The sequence below is a fragment of the Sciurus vulgaris genome (genome assembly GCF_902686455.1).
Source record: "Sciurus vulgaris genome assembly, chromosome: 2".
In the NCBI taxonomy this organism is placed as follows: Eukaryota; Metazoa; Chordata; class Mammalia; order Rodentia; family Sciuridae; genus Sciurus; species Sciurus vulgaris.
The window spans coordinates 148,430,909-148,453,643 of record NC_136462.1 but is presented as its reverse complement, the minus strand read 5'-3'; the positions used below and the strand labels follow the sequence as shown (position 1 = coordinate 148,453,643).

General features: G+C 50.3%; 1 protein-coding gene across 5 annotated transcripts in view; it reads right to left on the bottom strand.

The window, feature by feature from the left end:
- Window positions 1-155: 155 nt before the first annotated feature.
- ZNF710 (zinc finger protein 710) overlaps window positions 156-22,735 on the bottom strand; it is a 68,771-nt gene continuing 46,191 nt past the window's right edge. For 3 of the 5 annotated variants that reach the window (XM_079125483.1, XM_079125481.1, XM_079125482.1), the window contains 2 exons: window positions 11,278-12,766; window positions 6,980-7,778 (listed from right to left, as the gene is read on the bottom strand). In XM_079125483.1, coding sequence (XP_078981609.1) covers window positions 7,218-7,778; window positions 11,278-12,738 — 2,022 coding nt within the window. In that variant the 5' untranslated portion in view covers window positions 12,739-12,766 and the 3' untranslated portion in view covers window positions 6,980-7,217. Of the gene's footprint in view, window positions 1,856-6,946; window positions 7,779-11,277; window positions 12,767-18,688; window positions 20,344-22,735 lie in introns of those variants that run through there. The other 2 variants (XM_079125485.1, XM_079125484.1) reach the window with 2 other exon arrangements.

Below are 22,735 nucleotides of genomic sequence, written 5' to 3'. Positions count from 1 at the left end.
GCCTTGGGGCCTGGGGAGCCACACTGGGGCCACCGTGTGTCCACTCCCTACCCTGTCCTGATCGCAGTCACCCTGAGGCCTGTCTTGGTCCTTCACTTAGGGATACAGCCTTGTGGGTAGCTGTGTTTCAACTGGTCCCCCCAACCCAGCTGTCCCTCTCCACTGAGGCCTCAGGAGGTGAGTGGGTGGGAGTCTGGATGCCCTAGAGTTCCTGAATGTGCTATTCCACTGCCCTGAGCCTGTGGGCTTCTGTTCCAGGGACAGGAGCTGGCGAGGGGACGGGATGAGAGTGGGTGGGCTAGGGCGGGGGCTGCTGGCTGAGCAGAGTCAGCAGTCCTGGCCACTGTGCATGATCTAAAAGAGTCACCTGCTGGAGGGGCCAGGTAGGTTGGAGGGCTGCCCAGCCTCTGCTTTCCCTTTCTCCCCCAGCCTTCTGAGGCTCCCTGCCAGCAGCTGCACCTCCGGGGCCAGAGCATCAGTCCACACTGAGCCCAGGTCCAGCCCAGCTGGGCTGCTGTAGGTTGGGGAGGCATGAAGCACACACAGCACGCAAAGCTTACATTTGGAAAAAGAATGCATCTCCACCAAAAAAGAGAACAGGTGACACAGTTGGAAAGATAAAATAATAATAAATTACCTTCAAAAAACTCCCATTTACTAAAAAAACCAAAAACCAAAAACCCCCAAAACTCCTCTAGTCTTCATTTTCCTTTTTAAATATGTTGCTCTTTCCTGGGAGCCTGCTGACTCTTGGCTAACCCCATCCTCAAAATGCACACCTGTTCATAAGAAACTGTTTTAGTCTCCTTCTCCCACAGGTGGTCCTTGGCCTCCCCTGAGGACAGCCCCTCTTGGTCCCCAGTAAATCTTCACCCTGCCCTCCCTCTGGCTCAAGGGGCCTCTGAGTCTTTGTTAGGGTGTGCCTAACACAGGCGTGTCTGCATTTTGTTTGGTGGGGGACCCTGATGTGGTGCCCTACCCCAGGACAGAATGGATATTTGTCACAATCCACTTTATGGGCAATCACTTCCAAACAGGGCTGTAGGACAGGAGTCTTCTGGGAGGGCACTAGCTGGGGGCTGGGCTCCTCCAGCTTTCCTGCAGACTAGGGCCACATGCACGCCCAGGAGGTAGAAGGCAGAGTGCCCTGCCTGGCTGTCTGGTGACAAGATGGGGAAAGGGACTTCTGGCCTGGGTAGGTGGGGTGGACAGTGCTAACCAGCAGGAGAACTCAGGCATCCCTAGAGGTGGGAGTTGGTCCAGGAAAGAAACGAGGCCTGGCTCAAGCGATCTCTTCCTGCGGTGTCAGGACCCGTGAAGAGCTCTGCTGGGCCTGAGGTGGCCTGGAGTCACCTTGCCAGCCTGTGCCCTTATGCCCTGTTATCAAATGGCCCTTTCTCCCTCCTGCCCACAGCAGCAGGCCAAGGAGACGCAGACAGGGCCTCCTGGTTACTCTTCCCTTGCAGGGATGCCTAGGCCCGCACCTGGCTCCCAGCAAGGCCAGTAGTACAGTCTCCATTTGGTCTATAAAGGTCCCTAGTGGTGCAAATGACTGGGGGAGGGAGGGCTGGGGACAGTGGGGCAGTAGCTTGTTTCTGGCTGCAGGAGGTGCGGCCTGCAGCACATGGGTCTCACCCCCACTCCCTGTAGCCTCCTCGCCCTGTGCTGGGCTGGCCCAGCTTGCGCTATAGCACGTTGTAGTAGGCCATCTCCTTCATGGCCTGCTCGGTGAGGGCACTGGCCTCGGCACTGCTGTCCACACCCGTGTAAGTGTAGGCATTCTCCTCGAAGTCCTCCATCTCCTGCTGGCTGTCAAGCTCGGAGGGGTCGGTGCCTGCCAGCTCCATCATGGGGTCTGCAAGAGAGGGGTGCAGTTAGGCCTGGATGCTGCTTTGTGGGAGGAGCTGCTCACTCCCATGTAGGAAGCTGGTGACACTTCCAAAAACCGGACTTTCTAGTCACTGCTTCCAGAGGTCCCCAGCTGCCTCTTGTTCCTCCCACTCTGGGGAGCCCCAGGTTCCTTGGTCCCTAATGCTGTGAATACAGGGGTGGGTACTAACAGTGAGGTGGCGCAGGCAAGAGACCCAGGCCTGCGGCCTGGCCTTGAACTTCTTGGGTCGTGCTTCCATTGTCCTTTCTAACTAAATCTTTGAGCCCTCCTCAATCATTCTCAGCAGTGTTTCTCTGTGGTCACTTTGCTGCATGAAAACCTGCTACACTTTATCATGTTTCTGCAATGCCATTCATTTAGCACCTACTGCACATGAGGCGCTTCGCACACTCATTCACTGCTCACAGCAACTTCAGCTAGCAGATCCAAAGGCTGAGGTTCAGAGAGGTTAATCAACTTGCCAAGGTCACCCAGCAGGTACTGTTGTTTTGAACTGCTGTGCTTTTCTGCCTCAAATCACTGGAGAGAGCAGTTTCTCTTCTGACCTCTTGCCAGCATTAGTGCTTTAAACCAGTTGTACCCAGTGGTATCCTTGGGCCTGACTCTCCAAGGACAAAGACACACCCAAGGTAGGTTAACAAGGCTGTGTAGGAGGCAGACATTCTGAGCGGCCTCTTGTAATTTTATCAAATTGGAATCTTATTACAAAGCTCTTACTGTTGTAACAACGCCAGACAGAATTACTCCAAGAGGATGGCCCAAGGTGTGATCAGGTGGCCCCAGAAGCTGGCTGGAAGGACTGTGGCTTAACCCCTAAGTGTGTTCTGCCCCTGTCCACTGGGGAGACGTGATTTGTTTTGGGGGTGTCAGCCCCAGCTTGGAGGGTGGGTAGCCCTGATAAGTCCAAGGCAGGACTTTTCACCTTGGCACCATTAACATTGTGGGTCATAATTCTTTGTGGTATGGAGCTGTCCGGGGCATTGCAGTATGTTTAGCAGCATCCCAGGCCTCTACCCTCTAGATGCCAGTGTGACAACCCACATTTCTTCAAATGGCCAAATATTACATGGGAGGCAAATTCACCCCCAATCAAGAACCACTAGTCTGCCAGGCGCAGTGGCACATGCCTGTAATCCCAGTGGCTTGGGCGGCTGAGGCAGGAGGACGGTGAGTTCAAAGCCAGCCTCAGCAACAGTGAGGTGCTAAGCAACTTAGTGAGACCCTGTCTCTAAATAAGATACAAAATAGGGCTGGGGATGTGGCTCAGTGTCTGAGTGCCCCCCACCCCCGCCAAAAAAAGAACCACAAGTCTAAGAGTAATCCCACCCCCTGCCAATGAATGGCTCAGGAATTGGCACATGAGCTAATTCTGGTCAGTGGTTCATGAGGAAATAGCTGCTAGCAAGTCCTTAGAACATTCACATTGGTTTCGAAGAGCTAAGGGGAGGAGGTGTTTATTCTGCCACTGGATGCAAGCAAGGAAGCACAGTTCTCTGGTGGTCACTGGCAACCATCTTGTAACCATAAGGAAAAATCATAGGTGATACTGTGGACAGACAATGAGAGTCTACCCCAATGTCACTGTTAAGAATCTCACATCTATGAAGATGGCCTAGACATGGTTTCTTGATTTCCCCCCTTCTTGTTTAAGTCGATCTGAATGGGCATCTGTTATTTGTTCCCAGAGCATCAGACACACTTCGAGTCTTCCTGACCTTATAAAATAATGCTAACTATCACAACTCTATCAGGTTCTAGGCTGTTTCCTCCTCCAACCCCAGCACCACATCCTCATATATTATACAGCTTATAAAGGCAAGTTAAATAAAGCATCCTGGGAAAATATACAACATCCCCACTTTATGGAGTCGTGTTCCTGTCCAGTTGGGCCCAGGGAATAGTTTAGCTTTTTCTTTTCTTTTTGTGGGAGGTGGGGTTACTGTGGATCCAATCCAGAGACACTTTACCACTGAGCTCCTTTTTATTGTTTTATTTAGGGCCTTGCTAAGTTGCTGAGGCTGGCCACAAACTTGCAGTCCTCCTGCCTCAGGCTCCTGAGCTGCTGGGGTTCCCTGTCATGCACCACCAACCCCTGGCATATAGTCTAGCATTTTTAACAAGGACATTATTCAGCCTCCCAAATAATAGCCACATAGTCGAAGGGTGATTCCACCTAGAGCACATGCTGCCTTCTCCTGTGCCAGTATCAAGCCTGGGTTCTCAGACCCAGGCTGTATGTGAGAGCTGGGTGGCCAGAGCCCGGCCATACCAGTGCCCATCACTGCTCCAGTCTGTCAGGTGGTAGTCAGGAAGGGGGCGATCCTGAGCATCCCTGGTTACTGACCGCACAGGAAGGGGCTTGCTCCTTAACCACCCCTGGCATGCTGTGGGCAGGGACGGTCTTTTCATTCCCCAGTATATTCTTTCATTTTTTTCTTCCCAGTTTTTGGGGGTTGAACCCAGGTGTGCACGACCCTGAGCCACATCCCCAGCCCGTTTTAGTTTTCATTTTGAGACAGGGCCTCGCTAAATTGCTTAGTGCTTGCTAAATTGCTCAGACTGGCCTCAAACTTGTGATCCTTTTGCCTCAGGATCCTGAGTGGGATTACAGGGGTATACCACCCCACCTGGCTGGCCTGTTATTTCTGCAAGGGCAAAGTCAGCTCTGGACCCTCCTTGCAGTTCCACTAGAGTAGCAGTTGTCAAACTCTACTGCATAAGGAGCCATCCAAAATGTTTGAAAATATTCTGATCATGCTGAGTGCAGTGGCATACGCCTATAATCCCAGAAAATTTAGAGGCCGAAGCAGGAGGATTGCAAACTTGAGGCCAGCCTCAGCAATTTAACAAGACCTTAAGCAACTTAGTGAGACTTAGTCTCAAAATAAAAAATAAAAAGGGCCGGGGATATGGCTTAGTGGTAGAGCACCCCGGGGTTCATTCCCCAGTGAACAAAAGCAAAATACTCTGATCACAAGCCACATTCCAGAATCTCTACAGTCCAGATTCAGATATTTGCATTTTTAAAACTCCTCAGTGCACAGCCCATTTGAGAATCAGTTCTGTAGGGTCTAGATCAAAGGTTCTCAAAGTGAGGATCTTAACCAGCAGCTTCAGTAAGACCTGGAAACTTGTTGAAAATGCATTATCTGATACCATCCCAGACCTCTGGAATAACAAAATTTTGGGGTAAGGCCCAGCAATTTGATTCAACATGCTCTGGGGGATGAAGCATTCCTTGACTTCAGTACTAACTTCACTGTGCAACAAATCACGTAGAGGCCTTTTTGAAAGGCAGATTCTGACTGTGGGTCTGGGGTAGGGCCAAGAGTCTCCATTTCTACTGAGATCTTGAGTGATGCTAACATTGTTGGTGCTTATTTTGAGTATCAAGGGGCTACAGAGCACATCCATATGCAGCAATAGGCTGGGGATGTAACTCTGTAAGAGAGCTCTTGCCTAGTACGGGGGAAGCTGTGGGTTGCAGCCCCAGCACCACAAAACAAAACCAGCCAACAGGGTTTAATTATCACCTACTGGAAGCAGACTTAACAAAACAAAACAAAGCAAGAGAGTCACCTGTTTCTGCCGGAAATCCTAGGTCATTGACTGGTCAGTGAATCAAAAACTGAGGGACTGCAAAAAAGTGAGGGACTGCAGCCATTTCTAGGTGACTAACCCCTTAGGGTAAGTCACTCACCTGGCTGCTGCCCAGGCACATTCTGGCTTGTTTGTTTCAGGAGGAGCCCCAGAGAAAGCTCCAAGCTGTAGGAAAAGCCTTCATGAGGTATCTTTGGCTTCATTCCTGAATTTTTGAAGCCACCCTATCCACAGTGAGCCCAGACAGACTAATGGTTAGCACATTCTGTGATGGCCTCACAGAAGTGTTTTTACTACTGACCAGTGCTAAAGGGAGAGGCTATTGTTCACCCTTGAGGATGTTTCATAATAGGCTCTGAAACTTCTGCCAACTGCTTAAGTGTAGGCTCCCTCTGGAAATTTCTCCCAGATTTTAATGGCAGGATCATCTGTCTTCTGAGTTTGTAGGTTACATTCTCTTTGGCGGGCACTGTGAGGAGTGTGACCAATAGTGTGAAGCTCAGCATTCTCTGGATTTCTGTAAGATCTGCCATGGTGCGCTTAAAGTTGTGACCTCACTGCACTCTTCCTATTTATTTATTTATTGGTACCAGGGATTGAACCTAGGGGCGCTTAACCACTAAGGCACATTCCCAGCCTTTTTTAAAATTTTGAGACAGGGTCTTGCTAACTTGCTGAGGGTCTCAAAAGTCTCTTGAGGCTGGTCTGGAAATTGTGATTCTCCTGCCTCAGCCTCTGGAATCACTGAGATTACAGATGTGTGCCACCATGCCCGGGTCCCTTATCTTTCAAGTTGCTGTTTTCTTCCTTTTGTTACTTCCTTTCACATCCACTTATATCATTATCATTATTATTTTCGGTTCTGGGGATTGAACCCAGGGCACTTCACCACTAAGCTATATCCCCACTTCTTTTTAGTTTGAGACAGAGACTCACTAAGTTGCCTAGGCTGATCTTGAACTTGCGATTCTCCTGCCTCCGCCTCTTAAGTTGCTGGGATCACAGGCGTGCACCGATATTGCATGTGGCCCATCCACTTATTTTCAGTGTTATCTCATGGTAATGAGATAAAGCATCTCCCACCCCTATTGTGTTGTGATCTTGCCTGAGTTCCCTAACTTCTCTGTCCTTCCATTTCTGCATCTTTATAACGGGGATAATAACAGAGTCAGCCTCACTGCGAGGATCACGCGTTACACAGCACTCAATAAATGTAAGTGATTATTTTTATTATTTTTGTTTTGTGAGCCCATTTAAGTCCTTGGAAGAAGACATAAATATCCCATCATTATCGCCATGATGGCCCTCCAGGGTCCCCCCCCCTCCAGACCTGAGCCCACCCCACTGAGGTCTCGGCCTTGGTCAGCCTCCCTGCTCCCCTAACTGGACAAGAGGCTCCCGAGTGCGCCATGCTGGTGTCATTCCTGCTCTGTCCATTGCGCACAGCCCACCCACCTTGGCTGTCCAGGCCGATGTCCATGACGCCATGCTTGACCTTCATGTGCCGGCTCAGGTTGCCCTTGAGGTTAAACTTGCTGGAGCAGTAGGGGCACTTGAAGGGCTTGCTGCCAGCGTGCAGGTGCATGTGGCCCAGTAAGTTGTACATGCGGTTGAAGGACTTCCCACACACCTGGAAAATACCAAGCCAGTGCTGTCAGCCTGCCGGGACCCCAGCCCACTCCACCTCCACAGCTGAGCCAGAATCCCATTCACTACAGACAGTACTCTATTTGTCCTTTCCTATGTGACCACAGAGGCCCAAGAGGGAGAGAAAAGTCACTCCTGCTGGTCCCTGCTCCTGTGGGTCTGCCCGCTCTCTCTTAAGCTGGGAGTTGTCAGAAACAGGGTCCGATCTGCACTGCACAGAGTCCCAGAACAGGGCCCTTTCTGTGTCTGCACCATGCCTTCCTCTTCTCCCCAGCTCTCCAGAAACACAACTTGAGCAGCATCTGACCCTCGTCTGCCCACCCCAGCCTCCAGAGCCCAGGCAAGGTTTTAACCAGCTAGGGTTCCCCTTGCCTCCACTGGTGGCTCTAGGTGGGCCACAGCTGCTGCAAGCAGTGGACCCCAGGCTACCCATGGAAGGTCCCAGTACCTTGCACTTGAATGGCTTCACCGGTGAGTGTACAATCATGTGGGTCTTGAGGGTCTGCTTCTGCACAAAGGTCTTGAAGCAGATGTGGCACTGGTAGGGCCGGACGCTGGTGTGGATCAGCATGTGCCGCTTCATGTTCGCCTGCAGAGTGAACTCCCGGCCACATACCTCACACTTGAACTCCTTCACGCCCTGTGAGGGGGTGGGGATGAAGGTCAGGTACCCTCCAGAAGTGACCCTGGTACAGGGGTAGGTTTCAGGGCCATGGCATTACATAGACATGGGTTCTGGGAAATGTCTCTTTCTGGAGGTGTTGTAAACAGGTATCTTTTGCTTGGAACCACTAGAATGACCAGCAGAAGGGCAGGGCCACTTTTCCCAGGAAGCCTTTTAGTAAAAGGCAGAAATAGGCTGCGCCCTGCTCCTAGCCACACTCCTGCAGCCTCCTGCCCACAAGGGTGGCACATACCTCCATTTGTACCAGTGCCTGGAGGCAAATGCAAACTCACTCATTCACTCAGTGACCTTTCCTAGGCACCTGGAGCCAGAACAGCACAGACATCAGTGGCCTTTGCCTGGTGGCCATGGACTATTTCATCAGATCAAGGATGTGTATATGTTTGTTCTGCCCAGTGCTGTCTCTGGGTGGTCTTTTTGGTTCACAGACTCCTTTGAGAAAACGATTAAAGCTATGTGCTTCCTGGAAAAATGACAACCACTCAGGTTTGCATAGAATGTTGAATTCTAAAAACCTCAGAGGTCATCCACTGACTCCTTGAGAGAGTGTTTTTTCTAGATTTTGCTGGTGATGAGAGCCACCTGCAGTTCTTGTCCAATTTACAGCTTCTTGGTCACCCTTCCCTACCTGGAGAGACCAATCCAATGGGCAATGGGGTGGTCCACGAATTTTTATTCTTTCTTTCTTTTTTTTTTTTTTTTGGTACTAGGGATTGAACCCAGGGGTGCTTAATCACTGAGCAACATCCCATGCCCTTTTTAATTTTTTAAATTTTGGAACAGGATCTCACTAAGTTGCTCAGGGCCTTGCTAAATTGCTGAGACTGGCTTCGGACTTATGATCCTCCTGTCTCAGCCTCCTGAGTTGCTGGGATTACAGGTGTGGACACCATGCTCAGAGAAAATTTTATTTTTGGTAGGTCCCCAGGTGATTTTTATCACTGATGGGTTTTGAGCCACTCAGCTCTAGGAGTCACAGACTCCAGGGAAAAACTGTTTAGTTTGGACTGTCAGTCATGCTTCCCCAGAGTGTGACTCTCAGAACAGGGAGGGTGCTGGGCTGTGATCTGTGGTCTTCAGAGGATGTTAGGTTGAATGTTGGAAGCTGTTCTGTCTTTGCTGAGTAGGTAACTTAGGGGAAACAATGTCATAGCTGCCGTTTCAACTACTTATCTGTTACGAAGTTTTATACTGTAATTTTCCTTTTTTTGGTGCTAAGGATTGGTCCAGGGCATGTTTTATAATTTAATGGTCTGGGTGTGCACATCTGTAAACCCAGCTACTCAGGAAGCTGAGGCAAGAGGATCATAAGTTCGAGGCCATTTGGGGCAACATAGTGAGACCTTGTCTCAAAATAAAAAATAAAAAAGGGCTGGGGGTGTAGCTCAGTGGTAGAGTACCCCTAGGTTTAATCCCTAGTACCAGGGAGGAAAAAAATTAATGACCCTTGCATCTGTGTCTTTTTTTCTTAGCAGCCAGACTATCGCTCTTAAGAAATTGCAGGTGTGTATGACCACCAGGGGGCCCTGCCACTCAGGAGTTTGTAAGCACATTATATGCATGTTGAACAAATTCAGGCTGATAGGGATGTTCTCAATTTTATCAGTTTTTCAGTTTTTATTTCAGCTTTTCTTCATAGTTATTATTTATCTTTTTAACACTTTGTGGACTTGTGGGGATTCTGAAGCCCTCTATTGGATGAAAAAGAGGGCAAACATAGCACACATATCATCACCTTCCACTCTCTTCCTTACAAATATTAACAATCAATCATGATGTTATTGCCAAGTCCAGATTGTTCCAGAATCTTTAACATTACACTTCAGGCAGCCACTATCAATTAGCTGGAGGAGCCCCAGCAACAGATCCCAGCCTGGGCTAGGAGAGAAATTTCCTGGGGTTGGAGAAGGCTGTATTCTTAGCCTGGGAAGCTGCTTTTTCCTTCACTCACTGTCCACTGAGAGGTAAGGTCCCAAGTTTGACCTGGATTATCACTACAGGTTGCTATATAGAGAGAAGAGCTCCATATACATTCAGCTTCAGAGGGATAAGTTGCTGGGTTTTGGTGGAAACCACAGGTCAGCCAAGTATTGGAGCAGGGCTGTGGGACCTGAGAGAGAGGTTTCATTCCATTTGCCTGGACATGAGGCCTCTTGGTGAAAATGATGTGGTAGAAATGCAGGGGTGCTGGAGGCCTGAGGAAGGGAGAGGAGGGCAGGTCAAGGTTGGGTCTAGGGACCTGGTAGTTAGAACAGGTCCGCTCAGTCTTCCACCTTCACAAACCACTTTGCCTAGTTTAGCCATATTCTAGAACCACCTGGACTTTCCCATAATAAATATTTTCCTTCCATCCATTCTCCTTTTAAAATCAAATCTATCTGGCCTATTCCTAAAGGTAAGTCATAGGTTTTGACATACTTTTGTAATGACAAGCAGCAAAGGATGCTCTCTGTGCTCTGGCCATTGTCCATCTCCCAGTGACATCCTAGCCTCTATCAGGCCTCAGTTTCCCCATCCAGAAATCAGGAAGGTTAGGCTACTTCTGTGATTCCCAAACTGTATTCCTTGGGTCCTGCAGGGCTTCCCTAAACATTTCCTTCAACCCCCCCCCCTTTAAAAAAAAATAAGTTCTGCTTTTTCCCCCCCATGACATTGGGGATTAAACATAGGTCCTCTACCACTGAGCTACACCTTCAGCACTTTTTATTTTTTAAAATTTGAGACAGGGTTTTGCTACAATGGACATGCTGGCTTTGAACTTATGATCCTCCTCAGCCTCCCAAGTTGCTGGGTTTACAGGTATGTGCCACCACTGCTGGCTAAATTTTACTATTTAAAAAAATAATTTCAGGACTGGGGATAGCTCAGTGGTAGAGCACTTGCCTAGCATGTTCGTGGCCCTGGGTTCAATCCCTAGTACTGAAAAAAAAAAATAAAACCAAACTGAAAACCAATTTCAATTGTATTTCCTTTTTAATACTCATCAAGATAAATTTCTTCTTTTTTTATTTCTTTCTCTCTCTTTGTGTGTGTGTGTATGTGTGTGTGTGTGTGGCCTAGGGCCTCATGCATGTTAGGCAAGTGCTCTACGACTGAGCTACATCCCCAACCCTATCAAGACAAATTTATAGATAACAAAATAAGAAATGTTCACCTGAGTTGCACCTAAATTGTCTCAACCAAGACACTGAGAATCCTGAATGATAAAGTGACAGGGGTGTCAGGCAAGGTAGTGCATGCCTGTAATCTCAATGACCTGGGAGGCTGAGGCAAGAGGATTGCAAGTTTGAAACTAACTGAGGTAACTTAGTGAGACCCTGTCTCAAAATAAAAAATAAAAAAGGACTAGGGATGTAGCTCAGTGGGAAAGTGCCCCTGGGTTCAATTTCTAGAGCCAAATACATAAATAAGTAAATAAAAATGTCCAGCAGATGGGCGGGACAGGTGGCCTCACCTTGTGGGTTAGCGAGTGCTGCTTGAGGTGGTGGATCTGGCTGAACTCCATGCCGCACTCGGTGCACACGAAGGGCCGCACGTTCTGGTGCTTGAGCATGTGATTCTGCAGCTGGCTGCGGTAGTGGAAGGACTTGTCGCACTCGAGGCACTGGTAGAGGGTGGGGCCCTGGTGAGAGGCCAGGTGGCGCTTGAGCTGGGTCAGGGTGGAGAAGTCCAGGCCGCATTCGACGCAGACGTGGCAGCGGCCACTCTCGTGTTTCACTTCGTGGGCCTTGAGCTCGCTGGGGTAGGCAAAGCCACGGCCGCAGAAGTGGCAGCTGTAGGGCTTGACCTCAGAGTGCAGCAGCATGTGGCGCTTGAGGTGGCTGGTCTGCGTGAAGGCCTTGTGGCACACCTGGCACTTGTGTGGCCGCGTGCCCTGGTGCGTCAGCAGGTGCGTCTGCAGGTGGCTGGGCTGCTTGAAGAGCTTGCTGCAGTGCGGGCACGAGTGTGGCTTGATGCCGTTGTGGCCCAGGATGTGCGTCACCAGGTTGTACTTGGACGTGTACGACTTCTCGCACATGCGGCACTGCCAGCGCTTCTGGCGGTCGCCCGCCTCCACCAGGTAGGAGTCGTCGATCTGCACGTTGATGTCCAGCCGATCCAGCTGGGCCTTCTTGTGGCGCTCCACTGTTGAGCCTGCTGCGTCAGCTTCAAACTCGCCTGCCTCCTGCCACACGAAGCTCTGTTCTGGCTTTACAGGCTCTGGGGATGCCATGGTGGGGGCTTCGGGGTCACTCAAGGGGGCCAGATGGGGCGGCTCAAAACCACACTCTGCAGGCAAGGCCTCTGGCCCAGGCAGTGCCATGCTGGGCTCAGGGAAGCCATCTCGGGCGGGGTCGGGGAAGTGAGGGTTGTATGGGGTCACATCCAGCTCTGGCCTTGGAGTTCGGGGCAGATGCCGGAGCGTCCGGGGCTTGCGGCTGAAGGCGCTGAGGTCAATCATCTTGACAGCACTGCTCTGCACCAGGGCTTCACAGCCACCACTGGCCACCTCAGCAGGGACCTCTGTTGGGCCTGCATCCTTGTCATCACCAGGCACGGAAACCTCATAGACCTCCTGCTCCTCTTCCTCCTCCACCTTCTCAAACTTGACCTTGGGCACCAGCCGCACAGGGGGCCGTGTCTTCCGTCGGGTGTGCTTCTCGAAGGCTGCCTCCACCTCCAGCACCTCTTCCTCAGCGGGCTCTTCCAGGGCCCGGCCATTGCAGGCCAGCTGGTAGACATCAGGGCCTGGTGGCCCAGGCTCACTCATAGCCGCCCCAGATAGCTCTGGTCCTAGGTCCGGATAGAAGGCCTCGGCGCTTATGGTGGCTCCAAAGAGCTCATTTTCTGAGACCAGGCCCAGCACAGCAGCCTGAGCCAAGGACAGCACCACCACGGCATCCGTCTGTGTCCCTGAGTCCATGAAGCCCTCCATCCCGCGGCAGCTGGCTAGGAGGGCATCGCTGTGGGAGGAGAAGGGTGTATTAGTATGACTGGTTCAGTGCTTCACAGAGAGACTCAGAGTGGACAAAGGCTTGGCTAATTTTGGGTGTGTCTGGCCCTGATGTCTTTCTACTCCTATCTTGGGAACAGGGTACACTTGTAATTATGGGGAATGATGATACCCTCTGTATCCAACCATCTCCTCCATCTCCCTGTGGGCTCCTGGGTACCGTCAGCCCCCTTAATGGCCTCCGTCTTCCCATCTGTAAAACAGGGAGGATGGATTTCCTTAGTGGTTCTCAAATTGTCCTACAGGTCCTTCAATAAGTTCTCAGAAGCCGGGTATGGTGGTGCATGCCTATAATCCCAGCCACTCTGGAGGCTAAGGCAGAAGGATCACAAATTCAAGGTTAGCCCAGGCAACTTAGCAGGACTCCCTATCTTAAAATAAAAATAAATAAATAGAAAGGACAAGATGGTAAAATGATCTTGGGTTCAATCCCCAGCACTGAAAAAAAATTTTTTTTCAGACATTTGATTTGAAAATGATAATAATAATAATAATAATAATAATAATAATAATTCTGCTACTTTAAAAACAATGATTCTGCTATTTTAAAACCCACCTACTCAAAAGGAATATGTACCATATCCCAACACACTCAACAGCCCCACCAGCCGTGCTGCCAAGATAATTAATTTTGCACAGACCTTGAGACTGTACTATGAGGTGTTAAACAACTGTCACCATTTGTGATGGCTTGGCTGTATGAATGAGAATTTTTTTAGTACACATAGGGCAAAAACAAGACAGCATACAAAAATAAATGAGGTACGGAGGCTGGTCTCAACGATCGACAGATACCCCGGTGCTGTCTACCACACAGGTCACTGTTTTTCTTGATTAGCCAAATGTGATACATTTAAATATCTAAATTTATACTGATGAAAACAGAGCTTTTGTCTGATTTATACATTGGAGTTGCATGTCAGATCTGATTTGAAAGAAGGGCTCCCTGATGGTGAGCATGCTTGAGGCCACTGTCTGACTTGAATGTTAAAACTTGTTCCCAGGGTCACGTTCATGGTCTCTGATCTAACAGGTCCTTGTAAACAATGCCAAAGTGCCCACCTGTGCAGGTGCAAACCCAGTTCAGAGGCTTCCTCCCTTCCGCAGGCTCCAGCTGCTTCAGTATGCACCTGCTCTCCAGCAGCCCAGCCTTTGCACACTAGTTCCCCACATGGGGTGCCATTTCTCCAACCCCACTGCAGCAGCCTCCTATGTGTCCCTTAAGGTGCACCTGGGGCCCTCCCAGCCCTCTGCCCACTCTAGGCTTCCCCAGGACCACGGTGCACCAAGCAGCATGCCTGTGGATGTGTGGCATCTCCTCCTGGACCTTGGATACTCATGTCCCTGTTCCCTGCCCTGGCTCACACCTGGCACGGCCACCAGAGGAAGGGGAACAGTACTCCTGCCAGGGACAGCCCTTCCTCAGGAAACCAGCCCCAGGCCTGGTGCTGCCCTTCCCCCAGCACCCAGTGGAGCTTCCCCTTCCTGAGGCTGGCTAAAAATACCCCAGACAGGAATTTAGCCTCCTTGAAGCAGTCACTAAAGATTCAACTATTAAGCTTAGTGTGCAGTTCTCATGGAAGGGATCTGACAGAAGAAAACCCTGAGTAGGGGTCTCAGGGTCCATCTGGAACAGGCCGGGGAGCCTAACTTTCCAAGAGAAGGATCACTCTTCCAGGAATCTTCAGGCCGCTTGGTCTCAAGTTCCGTCTCCATTGCTTACATGTGCCTATGCAAAGTCACTTCTACACCTCAGTTTCCCTGGAGTGAAGCTGGACAGGATGGTGCACACCTGTGACTCAAGAGACTGAGGCAGAGATGAGTTACAGGCCAGCCTGGGCAATTTAGCAAGACCCTATCCCCAAATAAAATAAAAAGGGTTGGGGGTGTGACTCAATGGTAAAGTGCTCCTGGGTTCAATCCCCAGTACTGCCCAAAACCCCCCAAAGAAAAAAACCAGTAAGGGGTGAATACAGTTACCCATAGAGAGGTGTGAGAGCCTGAAGGTCATAACCCTAGGGAAGGGACTTAGTTCATTACAAGCCCTAACCCAATGTAAAGAATCACTATTTTTTTGTTTGCCTGGATCTTTGGAGGAAGCCTTTCCTGAAAAGAGTCACAGCTGAGAGATACTCCCAACCTCGGGCCTCAAATTTAGCAAATTTTCAGTGACTCCAAGGACAACCACTAGGAACTAAGAACTTGTGAACTCATTTATGCAACAAATTTTTGGTAAATTCCTGCTGTGGGCCAGGGCTTGTGCTTGGAGAGAACAAGACGAATGAGGCAGGGTTCCTGTCCCCACCACTGCCATACCTGGCACCCACCAGCCAGTGCCAGGTTTCCTAAGCTGCAGGTGCTGATGCCTCCTGCAACAGTGACCTGTCTGAGGCAGTACCCAGGGGCAGCCCTCATGTCTGCTGGGGCTTCAACAAACAATGCACTCAGCACTTTTTTTTTTTTTTTTTTTTTTTTTAAGACTTCCCCAAAGTCAGGGGAGGAACTGATCATCAATAGGGAAGCCTAGCTGGGTACAGTGGTGTGTGCCTGTAATCCCAACGGCTTGGGAAGCTGAGGCAGGAGGATCACAGGTTCAAAGCCAGCCTCAATAACTTGGAGAGACCCTAAACAACTTAATGAGACACTGTCTCAGACTAAAATTTAAAAAACAGTGAAGCCTAGGCTTAACTTGGGCAAGTCCCTTCCCCCTCCCTTCCTTTCTTGCTTCCTTCCTTCCTTTGTACTGGGAATTGAACCCAGGGGTGCTCTACTACTGAGCTACATCTCTAGCCCTTTTTTCTTTTTCTTCTGAGACAGGGTCTTACTAAGTTGCCCAGCTTGACCTGGAACTTGCAATCCTCCTGCCTCAGCCTCCTGAGACACTGGATTAGTGTGCACTACCATGCCCAGCTGTTTCCTCACTTCTATAAAGGGGGAAAGAGTTCCTGACTCAGGGGTTAGTGAGGAGAAGAGATGAGGATGTAGGTATAAATGTCCGTTCCCTTCTCTTTCCACCAAAGCACCAATATTGGCCACCATTGCCATCTGATAACCTCAGGGGAATAGCATAACGAACCAATCAACATGATTGTAGCTGGGTGCAGATGCCTACCCCTATAATTCCAGCAACTTGGGAGGCTGAGGCAGGAGGATCCCAAGTTCAAAGATAGCCTTGCAACTTAGCAAGCCCCCTTCCCCGCAAAAAAAAAAAAAAAAAAAAAAAAAAAAGTCTGGGGCTGTAGCCCGGTGATATGATTTAATCCCTAGTATCAAATGAACAAACATTACTCTAGAGGTGAATGCAAGGGCAAAAGAGTTAATCAGCACCTGCCCGCAGAACTGGCATACAGGTCCTACTGTGAACCTCATAATTAACCATTCGAAGTGGGGCCTTTCCACCAGGGGCCTCCTCATGGTCACACCAGGATGCTGGATGTAAACCAAGCCTGCTTTTCCTATAGAAAACAAGTGCATTTGACTGGAGAAGTGGCATCAATGTTCGGAGTCTAGGTTTGACTGTAAAAAGGGGACTGGCCCAAAGTCCTTATTCTTTGAGAGCTTTGTGTCTGAGTGGTGGTGGGGTAAGGGCTCAGAGATGCCAATAATGAACCACAAACATGGGCAGAAGAGCTATAGCTTGTCATTAATGAATACTCGCCAGGTCCCGTGCGAGCCATTTAACCCTAAAACAACCTCACGGGGGAGGCCGTGTGCTCCCCACTTCACAGCCCAGGACATGGTGTATGTGTGGAAATAACATTCTTAGGACTGTCTTGTCAGTGGGGGCAGAGCTGGGTCTGCACCCAGGCCTCTCTGGCCTCTAGCAGGCCCCATCTGGGCTCAGGTCTCCATCTCTGATCCCACAATTATGCAATATGGGAGGTCACATCATGGCTCTGAGATTGGCCTCCTCTGCTCTCTGGAGCTGCCCTGGGTCACCAGGAGCCAGCAGGAGGACACAAGTGAGACCTGGAAACCTGCAACATGAAGCGTCATGCCTCCCCTTGGCTGGCACCCTGAGGGCAGCCAGAGCCCCTCCCCAGATCTCTAGGTCTACCAGCCGCCGAGCTATGGCCCTCCTAGCCAGCAGTCCTTTTACGCCAGACAGACACATGCCTGAGCAGGACACACATAACCCTGTGAGTGCCTATTTCATGGGTCTTATGAGTCTAGATGTGTTCACACTGCCCTGTCTCCTGCCATGCAGGCTGTGCACACACACACGTGTGTGTGTGTGTGTGTGTGTGTCTGTGTGCACACATGCATGCAGAATAGGCTCTGTTGAGGCAGAGGTTGAGAGAAATAAGACGGAATCTAATTGACCTGCATTTCACACACAGAAATGAGTAGAAACTGTCCTCCCCAGGGCCAGCCTTTTGGTTCACTTCTTCCCACTCCCCTTTAGTTCCTTCTCATAGGCCTTCTGCTTGGCACCCTGGTCCAGGGCTGCCCAGGGCAGAAGAGCCTGCCAGGTGCCATGCTACCGTGAGCCACTGCAGTCCCACTCAGCCCCAGGCCCTTGTGTCATCTGCCCAGGGCCCCCTTGTGGCACCTCCCTTCTGGGGGCAAGGCCTCTCTCCATCCTCCTCCACTGAGGAGGACTCAGAACAAAAGCTCCTGACCATGTTCAAAAGAACGAAGCTGGGAAGGCCTGGGCTCTCCCACAGCCTGGGCTAGTGAGATGGGGGCATCCATTAACCCACCCAGCTCAGCCTGGGTCCCCAGGGTGTGGAGAAAGTAAATGTTAGAGGCAGAGAGATGGAGAAATACAGTAGCTGCCTGAGTAGAGATGTGCTGGGAGTGGGGGAAGGGAAGCCATAGGAGGGAGAGGGAGGGAGGAGAAAGAGAGGGAGGGAGGGAGAAGAAATGAAGAGACAGGAAAGGGGGGCAGTGGAGGAGCCTGAGTGAGGAGGAGGGAGAGAAAGAGAAAGAGGCCATGGAGGCAAAGAAACAAAGGCAGGGAGGGGGAGGGGCCTGCTGTGACCCAGGGAGCCCAGAGTGCCCTATTTCCCAGGGCTCAGCCTCAGCCCCTGGGGAGGGAATGAAGTCTCATCCTCTAAGTCCTAGCAGGAGACCTTCTCCAACCCCCAAATAGTGACCTAGGCCCCAGCCGCTGTTGCTTCATCTATTGCTTTGCCTCTTTCTCCATTGCACTATGGTTCCTGTAAATTCTGATAAAAATCCTGTAACCCTGGGCAAGCCACTTGACCCCTCAGGGTCTCAGTTTCCTCATCTGTAAAAAAAGGGCACAAGAGCCTATTGGAACCTGGAGGGTATGTTCACCCTTGGCCTACCAGCCTGTCATGTGGGGTCCTCTCCTCAAGATGTGGCAGCGCCTCCTCTCATACCACATTGCTCTAGTGCTCCTTCCCTCTCGTGGAGACCCTTTCATACTCCTCTGAAAGCAGGAAGGGTCAGGCAGGTGCAAGGACACAGATGGTGGCAGGCCCCTAAGGCCTTGGTCGGATTTGGAGTTGGTGGGACAAAAGCCATTTTGAAGGAAAATCCAACAGGACCTGGTGAACATCTGAATATTCTTTAACTAATTCCCACCACCCGGGAAATCTTGTCAAAAGCTGACTGAAGACACAGGGATGCTCTGGGGCTTCTATGAGGCTGGACAGTGATTGATTAATTTGATGACTATTTCCTGAGGGCCGGGTGGGTCCATGTTTCCAGAGGCAACCTCAGCAGTGAGTAGTACTTAGGCTGGGAGGACAGGTTTTTCCTTTGGTCCCCTCACCTGGGCCTTGAATCACCAGAGGTTGCAATCTTCAGTTCCAAAATAGAACCACTGACTTAACACACATTTATTGAACATTTACCAGATGTTGGGTAATATATACAGTAGGGAGCAAAACAAAGCTCTCACCCTCCAGGAGCTGACCCGAGTGAGCTCAGCCAACAGGTGAGGTGGCAGATCTCTGGGAGGTGGGTGCTGAAGCCCTGGGGTGGGTGGGGGCAGTTCAGAACCCACCTGAACAACACAGGAGGAGCTCTCACCCTGGTCTGCACTCCAGCCTTCTGGGATGTGGCCCTGGCTTCCCTTTCTGGTTTCTGTCATTAGTTGTGCTACTAGGGGTGCAGTGCTCTGGGCCTTTTGCCCCTTGGAACCCAAGCCCCTGGGATTAGAGCGGGGAACCCCGGAGTGAGCCAGGGCAGGAGAGGTAGCTGGGCCAGGAAAGGGAAGTTCCAGGCATGTAGAAGATGCAAAAACACTCCTGGGACTTCATCTGGTAATGAAACCTTCCTCTTTGTTTCCTCTGCTGTCCTCCCTGTAGACTTAAAGGTAAACTCTGCTCACATCTCCAGAAAGGAAGAGGAAGTGAAAGCTGAAAGAAAGCTGGGAGGCTTGTGCAAACCTCAGGGCTTCTTGCCACAGCCTCACTTCTGCCCAGTGCACAAGGCTCAACTCAGCAGTGAGAGGCCCAGGGGGGCTGGGGCGGCAGGGTAGAGGGCGGAGAGCAGGGCCAGGGGAAGTGCATGAGTCTCTTCCTTATTGGATTCTCTCTCTGCCCCAGCTTCTGCTTTTCTCTGTGGACAGATTTGCTGATGCCCAACTCCAGGAGTCAGAGTGGCTGGGCCACCAACTTCCAACCACACAAAGCGTCTGATGCTCACCACTGTGTCTAACCCTTTCTTCTTCTTCCTTTTTTCTTTTTTTTTGAGTCAAGGTCTTGCCATGTTGCCCAGGCCGGCCTCAAAACTCCTGGGCACAAGTGTCCAGCCTTCTGAGTAGCTGGGATTAGAGGATGTGCCACTATGACTAGCTCAGCCCCATGTCTTTTTTTTTTTTTTGGTACTGGGTATTGAACCCAGGGGTGCTTAACCACTGAGCCACATCCAAGCCCTTTTTATATTTTCTTTGAGACAGGGTCTTGCTAAATTGCTTAGGGTCTTGCTAAGTTGCTGAGGCTGGCTTTGAACTTGCAATTCTCCTGTCTCAGCCTTCTGAGCCACTGGAATTATAGGCGTGTACCATCACACCCAGTGCTCCATGCTTTTTAAAAGATAAAAAAAACTGAGGCCCAGGATGGGGAATGGACTGATCCCAGGCCCACAGTGAGATGGTGGTGAAGCCAAGCACTAGAAGGAAGGTCTGTGGCTCAGAAGCCCACCCTCAGCCCTGTGGCCTGCAAGACCAAGTTCTCATGCCTCAGCCTACTACCCCACGCTGTCCTCAGTCAGGCTCTACTGTCCCTCTGCACCTCACACACTGGTACTCCCTGCTGCAGGGCTCTGCATGGGCTGACTCCTTGGCCTGGACAACCCTTCTTCCCTTGCACTGGGCACATTTTCCCACCCCTTTGGGATTTAATGCTGGCACTGCCTCCCCAGGAAGTGGGGGCAGGTCAAGGGCCCTTTTTCCCAGTCTGAGAACATCACTGTGACAATTAAAATATTTTTTGCTGCTGGGAATGGAATCCAGGCCCTTGCACATACTGGGCAAGAACTCTACCACTTAGCTATATCCCCAGCCTGTAAAGGTTAATTTTATGTGGCTAAGCTATGGTGCCCAGTTTTTGGTCAAACTCATTTAGATGTTGCCATAAGGGCTGGGGACATAGCTCAGTGGTAGAATGCTTGCCTAGCATGGGCAAGGCCCTGGGGTGGGGGGGAAGAACCAGGTAGATGTTGTTGCAAAAAGTATTTTGTAGATATGATTAACAGATTAACATCTACTTTGTAAAGCAGTAACCCTACCTAATGTGGGTGGGCCTTATCCAATCAGTTGAAGGCCTTAGGATGAAAAATTGAGATTTATTTTTCTCCCCTAGAGAAGTACTTCTGTCTCAAGACTAACATAAAAATACAGCCTGAGTTTCCAGCCTGCTGGCCTGCTCTACAGATTTTGGACTTGCCAGCCCCCACAATTGCATGAGCCAAGTTCTTAAAATAAAATTATACACACACACATACACACTAATGGTTCTATTTCTCTTTCTCGAGAGAATGCTGACTAGTACAATGATATTGATTCATAATTATATCTGTTTACAGGTCCTCTCCACACTGCAGACAGTGCACAGTGACCACAGGGGCACAGATAGGGTCCACAAAGGAATGCCCAAAAGAAAAAGAAACCAGAGTGGGGGAGCTGAAGAAATAGCTTGTGTTGGAGAGCGCTCGCCTAGCATGTGCAAGGACCCTGGTTTGAATCCCCAGCCCCTCAGGGGGAGAGGAAAAAAAAAAAGAAAAGAAAAGAAACCAGAGTGGGGAGGAGGGAAGGGAAGGAAGCTGTCAGTCACCAAGGGACAAAGGGTGAATGAATGAATGAGACCTAGAGGGTTCCCTCTGTGCTAAGTGATGTGCTGCCTCTGATCCGAAGTCAAAACACCCACAGAAGCCACAGGCCGTCAATTCTCCCACCTGACAGTCCATGCACCTGAGTAGACATGTCATTTGCTTTACTGCAAACGAGGGACACCTGGCTCTCCTCTGGCAGGACAGTGGAAAAGACCCTTTGCCTGAGCCACTTTGGCAGTGTACCCTCAAGGCTGGTCTTGGAATCTTCACCACAGGGCTAGAGGGAGCTTTAGGGACCTCTTGTCAAATTGCTGTCTTTTTACAGATATGGAAACAGAGGCCCCAAAGTCACAGTCCCAGCATAGGAACCCTTGTCCCTAGTGCATTTTCTTCCATCTGTGCCAAACATGGTGGCCCTGGCCAGGGTGTTCACCTTCTGTGACCTGGGGTTCTGAGAGTGGGCCTGGTGGCAGGTGGGGAGTGAAGATTTCCACCATTCAACTCTCGTGGAGGGAGTATTTGGGGTCTCAAGAGTTCTACTATGCAGCTGCCCCTTACCCCTACCTGCCAAGACAGTAGTCCATCAAGGGAGAGAGGAGTGAAAAAGCACTATGTGAGTAGAGTCACACCTTCCTACCTGTCCCTGATGCCACCAGCACTTTCTACTGTGCTTACAGTCAAGGCCAAACACCCCACCAAGGACCTATGTGAACTCGCTTGGCCAGTCACTTTCCAGAGTGCTGCCTGCCTCCCTGGCTTCAAGCTCCAGCCACGCTGGCTTCGTTCAATTTCTTTAACATTTCTCTTTGCCTGCTGTGGCCTTTGCACAGGCTGTTCCCTGTGCTTGGAATGCTCATCCTCCTTCCTCGTCCTTGTGCTTTCAACTCAGGTGTCACAACAGGTCCCCCAAGTTCTTGGTAGCTTCAGGTTTAATACTTTCTCTTCTTGGACCTTATAATTTTTTGATGACTGGTTTAATGATTTGTTTGTACAATTACTTGCTCGCTACCTGGAATCCCAGTTAGATGACAGGTTCCCCAAGGGCAGAGACCTTGTCTGTTTTGCTCACCTCTGCATCCCTAGCAGAGTACATATGGAGAATGAAATGCTGCCCTTTTGAGAAGGGGAAAAAAAAAAAAAAAAAAAGGCCCCTTGCGGAGCCCAGCTTTGGAGAGCAGCCAGATGGAAATCATCCGGTCTGGACTTCCTTTCCCCAAGCTTCAGGGCGGGTTCCTGTTTCCAGGGGGAGGGATGGCAGGCCTTGTGTTTCTGGAAGTCTTCTCATCTCTTCTCCAATTCCAGAAGCAAAAAGCATGTCTGTCTCCCAAACAAGGATGCTATATGGGACCCAAGAATCATCAGCTTAATGCAACAGAGAAAAATGAACAAAACTTCGGTTCACAAGTTCAAAGAACAGAGATAAGAATCACAAACGAAGGAACTACGTGAACATCTTTGGGGCCTGGTTTAGGCCCTGTGATGAGCACATGATATTTCTAGTCCTCTGAACAGTCCTTTGGGGGTGGGAAGCATCACTTCCTTCTTACAGATGTGGAACCTGAGACTGTTCCCAGGGACAGGGTGAGCAGGGCCCCCACTGGGTCTGCCCAGGGCCAAGATCCAGCTCTCTTCACTCCACCAGCTCTCAGTAGAAATGGACTTTCTGGGTCAT